Raw genomic sequence first — 20,077 nt, forward strand, 5'->3', positions numbered from 1 at the left:
TCCCTCCCCTTAAATATTAGGCAGGCGCCAACTCTGTTGTCTTTTCAGTGCCTATTGAAGACTTTCCTCTTTCAATGAGCCTTTTAGGTTGAGACCTATCCCGGGCTGCATCTGTGTTAGAATTGCGCAATATGTTTTTAATAATGTTTTTAACCCTTTTTTAAAGTTGTTTTTTTGAAGTGTTTTTAACGCTGTTTTGTTTTAAAGTATCTTAAGATCTGTTTTTATGATGTTTTAAAGTGTTTTTAGCCCTTTGTTTGCCGCCCTGGGCTCCCGCTGGGAGGAAGGGTGGGATACAAATTAAATAATAAATAAATTAATAAATTTTGTAAGCATTGTTGGGTTGGTGAACTGCATTGCAAAATTCAAATAAGTGAATTTTGAAGGATGGCTGTGTTTCAGTTCTCACATTGTTTCAGAGGCTGCAAATTTGATCAATTCGGTTAGAAATGCAAACTGAATTGAAATTCTCGCCCATCCCTGCTCTACCCCCTCAAGAGCTTTTGCCTAGCTGCAATATGTCCTTCAACTGTGGTGCCTCTTGCTTCCCTGGATGGGTGTGTGTGCGCGTGCGTACGCATACTTCTCTAGCTTTGCATAGCAGGCGTGAAATCTGCAGCACGACAGGAGGAGTTGCAACTATTGCTTCGCCCACTTTTTGCCTGTTGCTGAGCCCATCAGGGGCATGTGGCCCCTAAACGGTTGCCAAGAGGGAATGTGGCCCTCAGGCTGAAAAGATCCCCCACTGCTGGTTTAAGACAATCTGGCAGCGTAATATGGGTACTTGGTTTATGCATGTTGCTCAGAGATTTCATCCAGGATGCAGGTTCATGGGGCATACGAGTCCTTCCTAATTTGAACTGCATCACCTGAATTACGCCTCTTCTTTCCAGCCCTGGAGATTCGTGAGAAAAACAACGGGCCAGTAATATAAGCCGGCGGTCTTTTCCTGAGCGATATGTTTGGTTCATCTTGCTCAGTATGGTTCCTTTTTAGCTCAGTATTGTCTACACTGACTGGCAGCAGCTCTTCAGAGTTTCAGGCAGGGGACTTTCCTAGCCCTACTTAGAGATACCGGCGACTGAACCTGGGACCTTCTGCATGCAAAGGAAATGCTCTGCCACTGAACTATATGACTGTCCAGTTTGGTAGAAGTTGTGCCTCTTCCACCAATTGAACCAGCTGCCTGTGAAGGGGAACCCTGTTGTGTTGTGTGTAATTGTGTTTCCATATATCTGCTAGGTCAGTCCTACAGGATGTCTGCCTGAGTTCCAAGCACAGCTATGTTCTGACAACAGAGCCCTATGAGAAATGGATGCGAGTCACGCTTACTACTGCGTGGGTCGTGGTAACGCTGGTCATCGCCTTGTTTGTACCAGACATCAGCAATGTGATCAGTGTAATTGGGGGCATCAGTGCTTTCTTCATCTTCATTTTTCCAGGTATGCCCACGTTGTGTTCTCACCCATAATTTAGCATTCTCACATTGGCCAACAGTCTACAGGAAGCCCGCAAGTGGGACCTGAGCACAACAGCGCTCTCCCCACTTATTCTTGCCAGATGCCAAGAGCTGGTGTCACTATGTCTCTTGACCATCCATTCTCCTTATTTCAGAGAAATTAATTCTTCTCTTTCCCCACACCTAATCACCATGAAAAAGTCTGTGGGTTGATGAAAGCTTTAGCTTTTTTCCCCCTCCTCCTCTTCCCGGCAAGGTATTCAGTGACGGATTTAATTATCAAGCATTTTTTCTAGAAGAGAACTAGTATGTTCAATAGAGACCTCTTTTTTCCAAGTGACGTGTGCTTTCCTTGATGCCTTGATTATTGCAGTGGAAGATTTTGACCAGAGCGGTGTACACTTTGCACTAAAAAAAAAAAAGGCACTAATCAAAGTTCTGTGTCAAGGTAACCGAAATTTTCCACCAGAAAAAAAACCTAAATTCTGCTGCTTAAGTAAGCAGCAAGTTAAACAATGATGCACACCAACTTTATTACTTTTGAAAAATGCTTTTGCTGGAAATGGGGAGAGGCACAGTGATATATAAGGTACGGCCTTGATCACCAGCGATCCTGGTAGATTCCTCTTCCTACCTCTTGATTCTTCTGCAACTTCATTTGGCATTGGCTTTTGCAGCAGTAAGGACTAGAAACTTGGGTGTGCATATAAATAAATAAATAAATATTTAAGAAGTGATGTTGCAAAAGTTTGTATAACTGGGTTGGAATGAAACCTATCCAGCTTGTATACTTGGCATTCAGTTCATAATTCAGCTACTGTATTCTCTACTCATCCCCCTGCAAATTTCATATCTGTTTTGGATTTAAACTGAGCTGCTAAGTGTGCCTGTCTCCGTCTCCTTGTTAGGAATGTAGTTTCCCAGGACATCATAGTCATTAGGAGAGACATCAGGCTTGATGGAAACTATATGATCCCTGGCTGCTTGAGCCATGATGTTGTTGGGACTGTGAGAGTTTTGAAATTGAGGGTTTTTTTTTTTTTAAGGAGGGAACTAGTTACTATTTTTGGCAAACAGCTCAGTTTGCCAAGCCAAATTCTGAATCCGTCTGAGGAGATCTTGCCCCTGAGTAGTTAGTTTTTGTTTATTTAAAAATCAACATTCAACTTGAGGCAGTAAATGCCAATTCCACACACGTAACCCTGGATATGAACCAGACATGGGCCTCATCTACACTGTACATTTAAAGTGGAATCATGCCACTTTAAACAGTCATGTCTTCCCCCAAAGAATCCTGGGAACTAGTTTGTGAAGGGTGCTGAGAGTTGTTAGGAGACCCCTATTCTCGCAGAACTAAAATTCCCTGAGTGGTTTAACAGTCAGTCCCTTTTTCCAGAGAATGCTGGGGATTGTAGCTCGGGGGGGGGAAGAGGGTTTAAAGTGGAATAATAGTGGAATAAAGGTATGGTGTGAATGTGGGCATGTCTTCCCCCAGAGAATCCTGGGAACTGTCCTTTGTGAAGGGTGCTGAGAGTTGTTAGAAGGCTCCTATTCCTGACTCAGAGCTACAATTCCCAGAGTTCCCTGAGAAGAGAGATTGATTGATTATTAAACTACTGTGGAAATTGTAGCTCTGTGAAAGGAATTGGGTCCACTGGAGTTATTTGGTCTCAGCACCCTTAATGAACTACCATTCCCTGGATTTTTTGGGAGAATCATGACTATGGTATATGGTTAGAGTGTCAGGCTGAGACTTGGGAGACCAGGGTTCAAATCCCTGCTCAGCCGTGAAGCTTACTGGGTGACTTTGTGCCAGTAAGTGTTTCTTGGCCTAGCCTGCCTCACAGGGTTGTTGTGAGGATTGAATCAGGAGGTGGAGAACCATATCTGTATGCTATCTTGAGATCCATGGAGGAAAGGTGGGATATAAATAGTAGTCATAGTAGTCGTAGTAGTCGTAGTAGTAATGTAGTATAATACTGCTTTAAATGTATAGTGCAGATGGGGCCATGTTTGACTACTTTAAAAAGGAGTATTTGGGAGAAAAAGAGGATTGGTTAAATGGAAACTGTCTCTTAATATCTACCTATGTACCTATTTTATTTTATCAAATTTGCATTCTGCCCATCAGTGCTTAATGACCAGAGCAGCTTATAGCAATAAGAATTCTGAGCAATTTCTGTTTCACTGCAGGACTATGTTTGGTGTGTGCAGTGGAGATGGAACCCATCAAGCCGAGGACCAAGTATGTCTGTACTTCCCCCCAACTTCTGTTTGCTGTATGTTTATGAATGCTTATTGAGCACAGTTGGTGGTCTAGGGTAGGCTTCCCCAACCTAGTGCCCTCCAGATGCGTTGGACTACAGCTCCCACCTTCCCCCATCATTGGCCACACTGCCTTGGGCTGATGGGAATTTGAGTCCAAAACATCTGGAGAGCCCCAATTTTGGAAACGCTGTTCACACTCTGAGCACCAAGGAATTTGAACGAGGTCACTGTGTGCTTATTAGCATATTGGAATATATGTATTTTCCTTACAAAAACAGAAGGTGAGCATAGGTAGAAGCTCAATTTAAATACTCCAACAGATTATTGAAGCCCACTGCTCCCACATCAGGGTCACATCTGCGGAACTATAGCTTGTTAAGGGTGCTGGGAATTCTAGCTCTGATGGGTAAACTACAGTTCCCAGGATTCTTGGGGGGAAGCCACGACTGTTAATGTGGTATAAAAGTACTTTAAATGTATGGTGTGGATATGAACTTGTTCTTTAGAGAGATTGCCAGCACCCTAAGATGCTTACAGATCCCAAAATCAACTCTTTCTGTCTCTGTGCCTTTCTTAGTCTCTGACTGACTCAAAATTGCCATTTCTCTTCACATTCAGACACCTAGATGACCTCATCCTTAGCTGGGGTAGAGGAGAGAGCTCTCTCTTTCAGGGATTTGCAAAGCTATTTGGAAGGCCAGCTATTGAGAGCCATTGGCCAGCCTCCCTGACAAAGCAGAAGTACTCGGTGACTCTGCTAGCTCTGTAAAGGAAGACTCCAACTGCAATAATAATCTCCTGTCCAATCCCCACTTCATTATATAACTTCCTGATGATGATCATGGCTCTTGTGTTGATATTCAAAGCCGTGAACAAATTGGGTTCAGGATATCTTGAGGACTACCTGAGCCGTTATATCGCAGCACGATCATGTGAGATCATCCAAAGCAGTGCCGTTAATTGTCCCTTATGTTACAGAGGCCTGACTGGCCCCAACCAGAAATCGGGCATTTAGTGTTGTCAGTCTCATGCTGTGGAGCACTCTTCCAGCAGAGATTCGGCAGGCACCCTCACTTTTGACTATCAGGCGTTTCTTGAAGATTTTTTTTTATGCTGACAGGCCTGCTCAACTGTTTAAAATTATTTTTTGAGTAGCCAGTCATTTATTAATGATTCTTTGGTATTGCTTTTAAATGTTTCTATGTTGCTATATGCCGCCCTGCAAGAGCTTTATAAATAAAAAATAAATGAACCCACTTCTTATAGGATGCTGCTTTAAGCCAAGCCAGACCATTGGTCAATCTAGCCCAGTGTTCTCAGCACTGACTGGCAGCAGCTTTCCAGATGGGGGTATTCCCAGTCCTACCCTAGAGATGCTGAGGATTGAACCTGGGACCTTCTGCCTGCAGAACATGAGCTTTGTGACTGAGCTAAGGCCCCTCCTGGTTCAAAGGCCAAAAACCTTTCCTTCTTCCAATTTCTCTTTTTCATTTTCCGCCCCCAGATTCACTTTGCCCGGCATTCCACTTCAGGTAGGGCAGGGGTGGGGAACCTTGGTCCAAATGGGGCCCTCCAGGCCTCTCTTTTCCCAGGCAGTGCTCCATAATCTGGCCACAGCCTCTTCAGGTGCTTTTGCATGGCTGTGATAATGCCTCTTGCTTGCCTGGATGGAGAGAGGTTTAGAAACATCTGGCTTCTGCATGGCTGGAATGTGTAGCTTCCTGTACAAAGGTGAAAGTTGCATCTCCTGGAAATGGAGGAGTTCTGTGTCCCTTCAAACCCTACTTGAGGGCTTCTTGGAGGCATCTGCTTGGCTGCTGGCTGCTGGACTATATCCAGGGCTGTTCTTCTTGGTCATCAGGGAAACAGAGCAGACAGCAAAGGTTCAACTCTTCTTGGAACAAAAACAAAGCCCTTTCTGGAGAGGAGGAACCTCCCAGTTTTTGTCTCTGCCTCCTAAAGACAAGGAAGGTAGCTCAGCAAAGATATAAGAATCTTCCATGTATTGCACAGCTACTTCAGCTGTCTTTGGGCTCAATACGCCACAAGAAGTCTTCCATAGGGAGGTCAGCAGGTCAAGCCTCCACCTTTGTCTCATTCAATGATCGCCAGGCAGTGGTTACTGGTGCCCATTGGGATGATAGGCAGAGTCAATGACAAGCAGAACTAATTAATTCTAGTTTTTCCCTCATCCTCTTCCCTGATGGGTTCTACAAAGGTGGCACTAAGACTAAAGAGGAGGAAGCTGACAGCCAGTGCCACCTCCTGGACTGCTTGTAAGAAAGAAGACAGGCAGCTGGGGGCTGCCTAGGCCAGACTGAGGTTGGTGGAGGTAGGGCCCTGTTTTCCTTAATGGACTAGCCTTCATGGTCATTACATTTTCTTCTGTTAAGATGTCCTGCTGTGGGAGGGTCTTGCAGCAAGCGCTGTAAAGAGTTGTTCCAACCTGTTTTGTGAGTGCTGCTCTAGGACATCCCTTTGCTGTCTGCTCTACTCCCACAGCCGACCAAGAATGGAAAGTTGGACGTCATGAAATCTCTTCTGGCCAGCAGAGACGGGACCAGACAGGCCCACCCGTGCTATAAATTTGGTGGTTGTGCATCTTCTTTGTGCCATTTCCCACAGTAGTTCTCAGTTAGGGAGACTGCCGGACTCTCTCTTACTTTCTGTCCCCCCATATTTTTCTTCTTTGCTGCTCTTCCAGTGTTGATAATATTATCTGCTAACAGTTGTTGTTGCTTATAATCAATTGCTATTCTGAAATCAAGTTTTGTAACTGGAAGGTTCCCTCTCTCTAGGAAGCCCACAATGTTTTTTTTTCCCGATTGGCCCAACCGTCTTCCTAAGGTAACTCTTCCTAGGTTAACTCTTTGCTTCTTCCTAAGTTAATCCTTTGCTGTCTGCTCCGCTCCCCATTGACCAAAATAACACTTCATGGTAGGTCCAACCTTCCATTTTGTTCCTAGAATATTCATTCCTATGGGGAAGAATAAAGCACTGATCTTGGGGCATCATTGTTACAACATAACATTCCCTCCGTTCTCTTGGCTTTCACAAACTGTGATACCAACCAGGGTGTGGGAAGGATGCAGACCATCTGTGTGTACAGCTGATGCATTCAATGTCATCCAGGTCTCACTAAAACCCATATGCACATTCGGGGCATATAGCCTACCCATCATAATTGGCATTTTGCTGGCATGTAGTAAGTTCTTTTTGTCCTAAACAGTTTAATTTTTAATTTAAGGCCCTCTCAAATTATTTCTGGGAATACAACAAAGTGAACATAGCTTGGTATCTCTTGTCTCTTCCCCTTCCCTATCCCCCGACTTGCAGGTCCTGTCTAATTATCTGGGGAATTGTCACTGTCCTTTGTGGAGCTTTCATCTTTGGACAAAGCACGACAATTGCCATCATGGAACTGTTGTACAATGTCTAACCTCTAGGTGGAGACAAGAGCAAAAGTAGCAGATTGATGCTTCCTTGATAATTGTGCAGCTGGACTATCCTGACAAGCATTTCTCAGTGACATGGACAGGTACTGTGCAGCTTTTTCCAGCTGGGCGTAATTAAAATTATACCCACTTTTTAGCTATCTAATATAGGTGAATAAACATGATATGTTGGGTGTGCCTTGTGGTTTTTGTGTGTGTTTTATAATTTCCTGTGGGCTGTTTGATAGGTACTGTTTTATCTGGCAAATGCTCACAGTTGTCAGTTTCAGTGAGGATTCTGTTTGCTGTTTCAGTCTTCCTGCCACTAACCACAGAAGACTGTTGGGTGATGCCCATCTAGATGCGTGTAAGGCGAGAGAAGTCTTGAGAAAAGATTGAAGATGTTCTCATGAGCTTCTGTCACCTCTAGTCTCCATTTCAGTCCTCCTAGGGATGTTCTTAAATGGGCTGTGAATTTTTCTTTTATATATGTGGGCACTCAGTGAGACTGGATCTGATGATCCTGAGGCTCTGAGCTAGGCAACTTTCTGAGTTTGCTTTTGTCTGGTTACATTGAACAATGTATAATTTCAAAGCTAGATTTTCATAGGGTGCCAATGTGGAGGCCTTCCCTGGCACCCACAGTGTACTCTCTCCTCCCCATTGAAATTAGGCCTGAAAGAAGCATTCCACTATAGCTGGACTAGGGAACCTCAGGCCCCGGGGCCACATGCAACCCCCCTGGGCCTATCTGGCCTTTGGGATGCTCCTAGGACATACCTTCTTTCCAGCTTTGTCCCTCACTTGCACTTGATCCGCATCCACCTCATTTCCTTTTTGCCTGTCTTCAATGTGTCTTTGAACTGTGATCCCTCGTTGCATGCCTGGAGAGAGCATGAAGAGATAGGGGTGTGTGTGTGTGTGTGTGTGTACTAGGAATGGAAAGATCTGTCCATTTTGGTTCTCCCAGTTTCTCATTTTTTTCAATCTTAAACTCAATCCCACCACATCTCTGCAGCAATTTGTGGTTACTGATTTTTTTAAAAAGAAAGTCCTTATGAAAATTTGGTAGCATTCGAGTGCAAACTTCTCCTAATAAACACATATTTGTATACAATTTTGACTAGTGTACACATTTTTGCAAGCAATTACCACATTTTTGCATGTTATTTTCACTAATATATTCATTGTTATATATACTTTCCCCTAATATATGCATTTTTGTAAATATTGTTTGGTTGGAAAACTGCATCACAAAATTTGGATCACAAAATTTGAATTTGGAAGGATGGCTGTGTTTTAGATCTTACATTGTTTTGGAAAGTGCAAATTTGATAGGTTCTGTTTTAAATGAGAACTGAATTTAATTTCTCCCCTGTCCCTTGTGTGTACATACACACACCCACACCTTTAAAATATCTTTTTAAAAAGTTTTAAAAACATCTTAAAAAGCAATTCCAACACAGATGCAGACTGGGATAAGGTCTCTACTTAAAAGGCTTGTTGAAAGAGGAAGGTCTTCAGTAGGCACTGAAAATATAACAGAGATATGGTGCCTGTCTAATATTTTTGTTATGTGCCTCCAAGTCGACTACGACTTATGGTGACCCTATGAATCAGCGACTTTCAAGAGCTTCTGTCATGAACCACCCTGTTCAGATCTTGTAAGTTCAGGTCTGTGGCTTCCTTTATGGAATCAATCCATCTCTTGTTTGGCCTTCCTCTTTTTATACTCCCTTCTGTTTTTCCCAGCATTATTATCTTTTCTAATGAATCATGTCTTCTCATTATGTGTCCAAAGTATGATAACCTCAGTTATCCAATATTTAAGGGGAGAGAATTCCAAAGAGCAGGTGTCGCAGCACTAAAGGTCTGCTTCCTATGTTGTGCGGAATGGACCTTCTGATAAGATGGTATCTTCAGGAGGCACAGTGATCGACTTGGAATATAAGGGGTAAGATGATATTTTCGGTATCTTGGTCCCAAGCTGTATAGGGCGTTGTACACCAAAACTAGAACCTTGAACTTGGCCTGGTAGCTAATGGGCAGCCAGTGCAATTCTTTCAGCAGCGGGATGACATGTTGGTGCTACTCTGCCCCTGTGAGCGATCATGCAACAACATTTTTCACCAGCTGCAGCTTCCGGACCAACCTCAAGGGCAGCCGTACAGACACACTGGCTCTGGCAACAAGACTAGTGGCTATCGTGCAAGCTTGTTTGAAGAATTGTATAAAACCATCTCCAGTGCCATATAAATGCTATGCAGTATTACTTTTCTGGCGGATTATGCCCCATGGTTGAGGACCGGCTGTCTCCCAGTGTGCTGTGCTGTCGAGGTGCTGTTGATGGTAGCTTCAAAGTGTCTCCTCTACCTTCTTATGGTTCTTTATCTTTAAACTGGACTTGGACCAGATGGCCCTTCTAATAGAGCAGTGGTTCCCAACCTGGGGGCCGTGAAGTAATCAAGAGGGGGCCGCAAACAGTAATGAAACAAATTACTATTATTTTTTAAAAGTCTTCTGTTCCTGGATGCTGTTTGCTCCCCATTGCCACTGCAGATGACGCCTCCCCCTTGCTCCAAACGAGAGGGGAGGACTTTGCTGAAGCGTCAGCACATCTTCCAGGCACGCCGAGGACAGGCATCTGCCTATACCACGTATGGCAGATGCCGAAGGAGGCTGAGGGAGGTGCTACCAGGAAGAAGAGAGGATGACTATCCTGACTCCTTGCACTGCCGCTGCTGCCCTTACTCAGAATGAGAGGAGAGGGCTTTTCGTGAAGCGAAAAGAAGCAAGGCTGCAAGGAAAGGCTGCTTTCCCCCTTCCTTCTGACAGCCGGCCTGCCTGCCTTTCTTGGCTCCTGCTTTGCTGCCATGTCCTTTTAAAAATTATTATTTGCGAGGCCACCCAGATCTTGCCTTTGGTCCAGACGGCGCCAAGGAGCAGTGAGGAAGCTCAGGACCTGCTTGCCCCACATTTCCGAGGCTGGGTATGTGTCCCCTCTTCCACCTACGTTCTGCCCCCCCCAAACTCCCCAAGATGCTTCAGCAGTTGAGAGCTTCTGACCTCCCACATCCCCTAATGCTGGCTACCAGCAGATGCTTGCAGGAGGGGCACGTGTGCGTGTGTGTGCGTGTGTGTGCGCGTGCGTGCGTGTGCGTGCGTGTGCGCTCTGATCTGTCTTCTGCTCCACTCTCATTCCCCAAGTGCATGCTAACCAAGTCATCAGTTCTGATAATCATCCCAAGGCCTAAAAGCACTAACCCCCCTCCCCAATCTATCCATTCTTTTGCCTTCACAATATAGCATCCCAACCACTACCACGTTGCTGCTTCTTCATGATTATTTTTAAAAAGCTCAGCAGGTTGGCTGAGGCTGGTGTCCACATACTGCAGCCGAAATGTATTTATTGCATTTCTATCTCACGTTTCCTCCAAGTTGCTCAAGGTGGTGCACGTGGTTCCCTCCCCTTCCATTTTATCTTTACACCAACCCTGTGAGGTAGGTCAGGCTGAGAGACTGTGTCTGGCCCAAGGTGAGCCAGTGGGCTTCATGACTGAATGGGGATTTGAACCTGGATCTTAGTCCAACACTGTCAACCCACTGGTGTTGGGAGACAGGACTGTACATCTTCAGATTGTGTGTGTGTGTGTGTGTGGGGATACCAATTTGATGAACCTTTGCATTAAGAAAAGAAAGCCACACCTCCCTGTCTGCAGGGAGCTTTATATTATGAGCATGGGGGTTTGGAATGGATGATTCCTGTGGGTCACCTTTCCAGCCTCTGATTTGGAATCCTGTGCCTTGGAATGAGGAACTCTCTGCTGGTCAAATGAGTCTTTTGTTAACCAAATAGATTGGCCAGGTAAGATAATGGGCCAATCAGTTGCCTAGCAACAGAGAATGGGCCATGAAGACCGCTTTTGTCATTTTAAACTCTACAGGAGAGCCTCCCCCCCACTCCTGGCAGCTACCAGAGTTGTGCTTGTAGTTTTAGTGTGGCTAGAGATTTGCTGGTAACTGGAGGCAGAGAGAGATAGGGCTCTCTGCACCATGGCGTTTTGGGCGCCTCCTGTAACCTCGATGGGAAAGCTGAATATTGGACTGCTGATCCCTTGAACCCCTCCATTCTGAAGCTCAGGTTGGAATGTGTGTAAATAAAGAAACCATATTTCATAAAGACATCGCAGTCTCCACTGACCTTCTTCCCAAAGGAAACCAAACCCTGGATGAGTGCAGGGACCCCCGAAATCTCACAGCTTGGAGATTGGAAGAGGCGCGCAACAATATGAAAAGGGATATTGGGAGGTGTGATTTTTGCCACGCACCATTTTTTCAATTAACAGAGACTAAAATAATTAGCGTGTGGGGTCATGAAATTTTTTGAGCTTACAAAGGGGGTCCCGTACTCGTAAGGGTTGGGAACCACTGTAATAGAGGACTGTCCTCTGTAAAGTAGGACACATGGGCGCCCTCACCTGAAATGATGTGCGGCCTGAGGGGAGCAAGTGAGTAGAAATGAAAGCAAGAGCAACAACCAACAAGAGTTCTAGACAGAATGCCAGTTTTATCCCTTAAACTTTATTTGGTTATCCGCACTTAGTCATAATTATACAATAGCGCATAATATATATGTATATAATATTAAAATTGCTTATATGTTGGCTAATACTGACATCCTGCAGTGTGCTACACTTTAGAGCTATATAATATTATTTCTAAAACAGTACATGTAAACTATCAAAGGTTACAGTCAAAAGTGAAGATAAGCAAGTGTGCTTCCTGAAGATTTTTTAAAAATTTAAATTGTGCCTGCTTGAGTCCTGGTTAGAAACGAATCTTCAAAAAAGAAAATATGCTTAAGTTGTTAAAGTAACTCAGTGCTGCTACTTACAGCATAAATAAATAAAAATCTCTAACTACATTGATGCCCCCCCCCAATTCATGCACTGGCATCAAAGTGAAAGGAAAGGGACAGAGAAGGGTAGGAATAGGGGGAAATCTGTAATGAAAAGGAACATGATGTTTTCGTGTTACAGATTTAAACTATTTAGAGTCATTTCCTGACCTCATGGGACCCGGGTATAATTGTTTGATTTGGGTGGGGTAATGCTGAGGACCTCTCACAGAAAAATCGTGGCACCATCATCAAACTATGGTTCCCAAAATTATCTGTGGGAAGTCATGGTTATTACTGGTATAAAGAAGATACCACTTAAACAGTAGCTCAGACTTTCCCAACCAGATGCCCTCTAGATGTTTTGGACTACAGCTCCCACCAGACCCAGTCAGAACAGCTGGATCTTCTGAAACATACACACACACCTGTATCTTTTCCCATTGCCATCCAGAAATCCTAGTAGTCTATTAGTAAGGGTGTATCTGTGCAAGGCAGTTTTTCCCAGAAGAGGAAGTGATTTATTTCTTTCATAAGGGAATACCAATTTCACTTTCTCTTTTTCCCAATTTTAAGTTCAGTTTGCCCCATTTCTACATCAGTTTGTGTGTCTGTGTTTAAAAAGACCTCCTGAAAATTTATCATTTTGGTGTGCATAATTTTTTTGTATTTTTTTTCTAATGTGCAATTTTTTTGCAATCAGTTTTCCTCAATACAATGCATGTTTGTATGTTATTTTCATAAATTTGTCAGTTTTGGTTTCTCTCTGTTTCTATTTTCTAACCTTAAGTTCAGTTCTTTGCATTTCCACATCAATTTGCTTTTTAAAAAAATAGTCCCCATGAAAAGTTTTCAGTAGTGTGAATTTCTCCTAATGTATACATTTTTATGTAATTTTACCTAATACACACATTTTTGCGAAGCAATTTCCCCTAATATAATGCCAGTTTGCATTTTTCACTAATATATGCATTTTCATGCACATGTTACATTAATATAATGAATTTTTGGACACATTAGTTGGCTGGGGAATTGCATTGCAAAATTCAGAGAAATGCAAATTTTGAAAGACGGCTGTGCTTCAGTTCACACAAAGTGCAAATTTGGTGTGTTTGCCTTTAAATGTGAAGGGAATCAAATTTTTCCACCATTTTTAGTAGTGCGGCAGTGGAGACCTCTTTGCAGCAAGTTCTACTTACCTCAATTGTGCTTGCCCGAACTCAAACAAAGATCCCTACCACCTCTCCTTCACAGAACTACAGTTCTCAAGGTTCCTTGAGGAATAGGAATGGCTATTCAGCCACCTTAAGTGTAGTGTAAATTTGCCCAGTTTTCTATGCCTTTTTGTGGATGTTGCAAAGGAGAAATCATGAGTTTGCAATAACAAACATGTTGTGTAAGTACAACTTAAGTGCAACTCAAGAAATCTACATATTGTAGTTCAAAAAACACAAACCTGTAGGATTAGGGATGCTACTTGGGCCTCTCTTTTTTTATCTTGAAAAATTTTTTTGGGCTGTTCATACTGAAAGATTTTGAGCTGAACACTTGAAAAATCCCAGTTTAGCCACTGTTCCAGTTCCTGAAGCCTCCCCACAAGCTTTCTGTGGGGGGAAGGATGAGATGGCAGGCAGTGGAAAGTTCCTAGTAACACAGGAGTGGTCTCCAAGGGCCACCTTAGTGTTTCTTTGGCTTGGGCAAGGCAGAAAGTATTGGGATGAGAGCCCCAATATGAGTCAGGCCCTGATTAAAGTGGGACTGTGCCTGACCTTGCATTGCAGCCATTTTATTTGAGCAAGGGGGGGGGTAACATTTTCAAGCTTCCTCCTTTTCAAATGCTCTCCCCCATCTCTACCTAGGATTCTAGCAAGCAAATGTGGCGGTTCAGCAAAATATTCAGTTGTGTGGCTGATGGCGCTCTCTCTCTTCAGAAGTGGTATTGTTGCCATATTTGGAATACTTTTGTGTTGATTTAGTGATATTACCAATCTTGGGGGTGGTGGTGGAGACCAATAGCTCAGTGGTAAAACATCTGCTTTCTATGCAGGTGGTTCTAGGTTTGATCCCCAGCATTTCCAGGTACAGCTGGGAATGCCCCCTGCCTGAAATCCTGAAGAGCCGCTGCCGGCCAGTGTAGATCAATGGTTCCCAAAACATTTTCCCCCACTGACCACTTGACAATTGCTGAGGGTCTTGGTGGACCACTTGGTGATTTTTCTGCTTGTTGCAGTAATTGTAATGCACTGTGCTATATAATGTAGGATTTTTAAATTGTATTTGTATTGCTATCTTTTATTTCTTACATAAAGATAAATTCTACAGAATTCATATTGTAATACACTATAAATTGCAATAAAAATGCAATTAAAATTAGTATGTATATTTAATGCAGACATGCCATGGCTCACCTGAACAAAGCCCGTGGATCCTCTGGTGGTCCACAAACCAGTTTAGGAACCCCTGATGTTAACTATATTGAGCTAGATGGACCTGTTTTTTGGTTCATTATAAGGCAATTTCCTGTGGTCAAAAAGTTCTCAATTTTTCATGATGGGGGGGGGATCTCAGTTCTTTCAAGGGGAATGTTAGTGTAAAGGCCCCACATAGCTACTGCCACTGGCTTGCTGTATGTGCACTAGGATGGCATAATTTGGCTTATTGGCTCTGTTCAGTGCGAGGCAGAGAGGATCCCTTAGAACAAACAGATTCCATATCTGTCTGTTCCACATGATGACTGCTATAATAGCTACATGGCTGCAGCAGCAGAACTAATAGTGGTAGACCCATAAACCAGCAAGCCATAGGGAGTGGTCAGTTCCACAGGAGATTGAGAATCTCTTGCTCCCCCAGCACTCTCTCTGCTTTCCTGCTGAATGAGAGCAAACTGTAAAGTTCCATTAATTGGACAGAGCATTACTTTGAAAACACAGTTTGCCTATGAAGGAGGACTACCAGGATGCCTGCACAGGGAAACCTATCAATTTATCCGACAAGCTTAACAGTAGTTCTATGCCATCAATTGCAGTCACTTGCCTAGGACTGTGTATGTGTGTCATACCATGAGTCTGCAATAGATGATGGGCCTTTGTGAGGATGAGCACAGAGGAGGGACTATGGGCCAGCCTGGCAGAGCCAGTAGATAAGCTATGAGTCTTTGAGTTGGATTTTTTGGTTTTTCCTTCACATCAGATAGCAAGCAAATAAATACTATTTCCAAGGTAGAATTTTTTTTTTTTGGGGGGGGGGGAGAAAGACAACACCTGTAACAAAGTTGTTAGAAAAGACAGGGGTTTTGTTCTCTGCAAAAACAGCGGAAACAACTGAGTGGGCCTGGTGAATAGGGGGAGGCTCCAGCCTGCCCCTTGCTGCTCTGTCTTCCCCAAGTCAGTCTTGGTTGAGGGTGCACCAAGCAGCTGAAAAAAAAAAGTTTCCATAAGGTTAAAGAAAAAGCATGGAAAGAAAGAAGGTGAGTCCTAGGGATGGCAGGATCTGTCAATTGCAGTTCTTAGTTTCTTCTTTTTCCAGTCTTAAGTTCTGTTCTCTACACCTCTGCGCAATTTATGATTCTTTTAAAAAACTTACGGAAATGTTTCAGTATTTTAGTGTGAATTTCTCCTAATAAACACACTTTTGTATGTAGTTTAGACTAATGTACACATTTTTGCAAGAAAGTTCTCTTAACAGAATGCATTTTTGTATGTTCTTTTCATTAATACATTCATTTTTATGCATACTTTAATATGTGCACTTTGCTTGGAGAACTGCATTGCAGAATTCAGATGAGTGTGAATTTAAGGATGGCTGTGTTTCGGTTTTCATATTGTTTCTGAAAGTGTGAATTTGATAAACTTGGCTTTAAGTGCAAGCAATCTAATTCCTCCCCCCCCCAATCCTTGGGGGGCGACGTTCTGCACAGCAGCCAACCCTCATTTTTTTACTTCGGTTAATAGATTTGCATCCATCCTTCTGTCTTTATTGCTGCTTGTAAAAATCGTAACGTGTATGAGAATATGATTAGCTGGCCTAGAGTAGAGACTGTGGCATTTAATGTGAGGCAGTAACTCCATTCAGGTGTTTATTGGCTGTGTTAATCCAGCAGGCATGGTGAAGGGCCCTAGCTGAGTGGTAGAGCATCTGCTTTGCATGCAGAAGGTCACAGGTTCAATCCCCAGCATCTCCAGGTAGGGAAAGGAGAGACTACAGTCAGTGAGCTCGATGGACCGATAGCTTGGCTTGGTACCAGGCAAGTTCCTAAATTCCTTACACAAGGGGACAGGGGAGACTGGAGACAAGATTGCCAGCTGTCTCCTTTTGTCACCCCAACCCCAAGATTAGGGATGGAATGATCTATCAGGTCAAGCTCGGTTCTCTCAGTTTCTCATTTTTTGCAATCTTAAATTCGGTTCTCCACATTTCTGCACCAATTTGCATTTTTTTTAAAAAAAAAATCCTCATGAAAATTCTTCAACATTTCAATGTGAATTTACTAAATACATTTTTGTATGCAGATTTGACTAATGTACAAATTTTGCAAGCAATTTATCATATTGTTTGTATCATCAATGTTTGTATATTATTTTCACCAATATATTCATTTTGTGCACACTTCCCCCTAATATGTGCATTTTTGTAAACATTGCTTGGTCAGAGAGAATGTATCGCAAAATTTGGGTAAGTGTGAATTGTGAAGGATGGCTGTGTTTTGGTTCTCATATTGTATTGGAAAGTGAAAATTTGATATATTCAGCTTTAAACATGAACTGAATCAAATTTCTCTCCCATCTCTATCTGAGATGTCGGGTGACTTTCTGCAGTGGGCAGCTTGCTGTACTCCTATAGGCTCCCTGCATGATGTAACACACACACACCCCGGGTTCCCTATCCAAATGGAGCAGGCCTCCAGCGCGTAGAGGGGCAAGGAAGAGCGGAGCTAGCCTGCTCCTTCCTACTCTCACCTGTCATGTCTTGACTTGAGAGTAGCTGAGTGGGGCCCGTATCTTTGTTCATGGGGTTCATGTGGTGGGATAAAATAACAGGAATAAGAACACTGCTGTGATTGGATGGTTTGTTTTAAGTTTGAATTACCTTTTAAATGGTTTTAATTACTTGTTTTAACTGTTTTTACTGATAATTTTAATATTTCTTGTAAACAGCTTAGAGGTTTTATTACTACCAAGCAGTATATAAATTTATTAAAGAAGTTTCACACTGCATATTTTAAAAAGAGAAGATCTTGAGTGCTGCTTTCCCCTGAACCAAACAATAATCCATTCCGAGGAATGGGACTACACAGCTTGAACGCTGGTTTATTGCTATTTGAATACTGCTTGAGCTTAAACCAGGGCTATAGGTTCAGTGACTCACGTTCACTTATTCCTTTTCACCAAACCTTAGACAAGCATTTACCGCATTAAGATTCCAAACAATGCCATCTATGGTTTTGTCAGGTCGCTATACTCAAGTCCCATGGGCTCAACGCCTATGTATCTGCGGTATGGAAGTGGTTGAAGATTTACCCCACTATTTGCTGGAATGTCCATTATACTCCCACCCTAGATCTAAATTTCTCGATGGCCTGTCGATCCCCCAGGGACCTTTGCAAGAAATTATTGTCCGTCTCTTATCGGACCAGGACCCTTTAGTCACGCACAGGGTAGCCCTCTTTGCGCTGGCTGCACAAAAGCTTAGGGCGAAGTATGCCACAGACTTACCATTTGAACCCTAGGAGGCAATACTAAGATTTTTCTACCGTTTTATGTCATGTTTTAATATAATATGGCTATGGCTTTGTTTTAACGACCACAGTTGTTTTTCTATTAATGTATACTGTAAATTGTAAAGGCCTATGGCTTGGCAATAAAGATTATGACTGACTGACTCACTTTCAGTGGGGCTTATCAGCACGGTGGTTGCTGAACTTGACAATCTGCAATTGCTTGACACACATAGCATAGATATGAACTAAGTGTGCAACCCCTTCCCCCCCAGTCCAGAAGGGGACAGCCCAGTTTCCCCAAAATCACACAGTGAATAACTACTCCCATTCTGCATTGGCACTAGGCTCTCTGTGAGCTTGCAAACACAGAACTGCTCATCAGAGAATTTATCTCCCAGTTTGTTCTCCAGCTTTACACATTTTTGGTTTTGCAAGTTCTGGAACTGTACCTGGCACTGACACACTGGAAACTGCTTCAGGTTGAACCAGTGTGTCCACCTTCACATGCTGGAAGCTTTTGCAAGCAGGACTCTGGAGGTGCCTGAAGGACAGAGAGAAGAGGACCTTGTTTTTAGCCTAGACTTGCCTTTATCTGAGCAATGAGCCCCCATTGTAACTGATGAAATAAGGGTTCTATTTTTGAAAGGGGAGCCCCCCCTCAAAAAACCCCAGTTAGCTGAGGAGAGATTAATTTATAAGATGGTCTCGAATGCCACAAAGTGGTTTCTTTTTTTGCAAAAATGTTCCCCCTCAGAGAAGCATTTCATTTATTTAAATTAATGTACATAACATAAGTCACAGAACTGAGACTTCTAGATGAGTTCAGTGGTTTAGCACACACTGCACGCAGCCACAGTGAATGGGAATCCATATCAGTCAGGTTTGGCTAGCCAGAATTTTGATTTCTTTAATGAATTCATTAAGTACTTTTGCCAGAGGAAGAACATTGTAACACCAGCCACTCATTCATTCCTTACAGCTGTATCGCCCCAATGCAACCTATACTTGCAGAACCAGTTTTTTTTAAGAGTTTGCTTCAGAGTTGGCAAAACATGCTTGTTCAGACTAATGAAAGTGCCTCTGCTGACTAAGGCCTACCCAGAGTTATGCCTATTAACTTCAATGGGTCTGAACAGGACTAGCATTGAATACCACCCTAGGACTGTATGCACCCCAAGAGGGATCCCCTTTTTTCTGTGCTGTTTCCCCTGCATTGACACACTCTTTGAACAGTTGTCTGTGGTACTACAGAGCTTTGCCATGCGGTTGACCGATGAAGAGAGCCACTTCAGCACACTCCCAGCCTTGTGCTTAGGTGGGATCTTACAATGAAGTGCAGGGTGCAGTGCTAGGGGGCGAGGAGAGCAGCAGGGCCCAGCCCAACAGATGGGTGAGGAGGTGTGCATTCAGAAGGCTCCGTAGGGCGCTCAGAGAGCTGTCCTGCAGGTGAGACTTTTGGCACAGATCTAAGACAGATGTAATTTTTTTTAAAAGAACTCACAGTTGGCCCCTCCAGCCTCCTCTTCCCTTTTGCAGTTTGAATGACAGCTGTACATATATACCAAATCCATTAAGCACCACTTCAGCTGCCAATTTTGTTGCCCTCATTTTTTGTTGTTGAGTAGGTAGCCTTTTAAATGATATAATTTTAAACTCCCATATGGAGATTTACCTGTTTATGCTTTTGTCCATTTCTGTATTGATTTAAAACTTTTTGGGTTGTATCTCACTAATTTTTACTCAGAGTAGATCCACTGAAATTAATGACCACTGTTAGCCATATCCATTAATGTCAATGCATGGTAGACAACTAAATCCTGCTCAGAGTAGACCCACTGAAATTAGTGACTCTAAGTTAGTCATATCCATTAACTTCAATGGGTCTGTTCTGAGTAGGAATAGCGTAGAATACCACCCAACTGGTCTACTTTGAGTATGACTAGCTTTGGATACAACTCCTAGAAACAATTTTTTAAAAGTGCAAAACTTCTCTGGGGATTGGGGTGAAGTTTCTCAATAATGCCACGTATGACTTCCTTTTCCCTCTCCAGAGTTCAGCCCAAAGTTACATGCAAAGCTCTTGTTTTTTCAAACTGGCTTCACTCCCCTAAAAGCATTGCACTTGTTTCCCCCCTTTTTATTATCTATTTATTTATCTGATTTATATCCCACCCTTCCTTCCAGTAGGAGCCCAGGGCGGCAAACAAAAGTACTAAACACACTGTAAAACATCATAAAAACAAAACTTTAAAATATATTACAACAAAACATCTTTAAAAACATCTTTTTTAAAAAAAAACTTT

At 43.0% G+C, this 20,077-nt stretch overlaps 2 protein-coding genes across 14 annotated transcripts in view; one reads left to right on the plus strand and one right to left on the minus strand.

The window, feature by feature from the left end:
• Positions 1 to 7,359, plus strand: part of SLC38A8 (solute carrier family 38 member 8) — a 49,953-nt gene extending 42,594 nt beyond the window's left edge. For 3 of the 5 annotated variants that reach the window (XM_061594469.1, XM_061594468.1, XM_061594466.1), the window contains exons 9-12: positions 1,243 to 1,442; positions 3,653 to 3,704; positions 6,526 to 6,574; positions 7,064 to 7,359. In XM_061594469.1, coding sequence (XP_061450453.1) covers positions 1,243 to 1,442; positions 3,653 to 3,704; positions 6,526 to 6,574; positions 7,064 to 7,195 — 433 coding nt within the window. In that variant the 3' untranslated portion in view covers positions 7,196 to 7,359. Of the gene's footprint in view, positions 1 to 1,242; positions 1,443 to 3,652; positions 3,739 to 6,525; positions 6,575 to 7,063 lie in introns of all 5 variants that reach the window. The other 2 variants (XM_061594467.1, XM_061594470.1) reach the window with 2 other exon arrangements.
• A 4,618-nt stretch (positions 7,360 to 11,977) lies between these two features.
• NECAB2 (N-terminal EF-hand calcium binding protein 2) overlaps positions 11,978 to 20,077 on the minus strand; it is a 381,306-nt gene continuing 373,206 nt past the window's right edge. For all 9 annotated transcript variants that reach the window (XM_061594438.1, XM_061594443.1, XM_061594442.1 and 6 more), the window contains 2 exons: positions 18,224 to 18,315; positions 11,978 to 15,471 (listed from right to left, as the gene is read on the minus strand). In XM_061594438.1, the coding sequence (XP_061450422.1) occupies positions 15,443 to 15,471; positions 18,224 to 18,315 (121 nt within the window). In that variant the 3' untranslated portion in view covers positions 11,978 to 15,442. The remainder of the gene's footprint in view (positions 15,472 to 18,223; positions 18,316 to 20,077) is intronic.

The sequence above is a fragment of the Rhineura floridana genome, chromosome 13 (genome assembly GCF_030035675.1).
Source record: "Rhineura floridana isolate rRhiFlo1 chromosome 13, rRhiFlo1.hap2, whole genome shotgun sequence".
Lineage (NCBI taxonomy): Eukaryota > Metazoa > Chordata > Lepidosauria > Squamata > Rhineuridae > Rhineura > Rhineura floridana.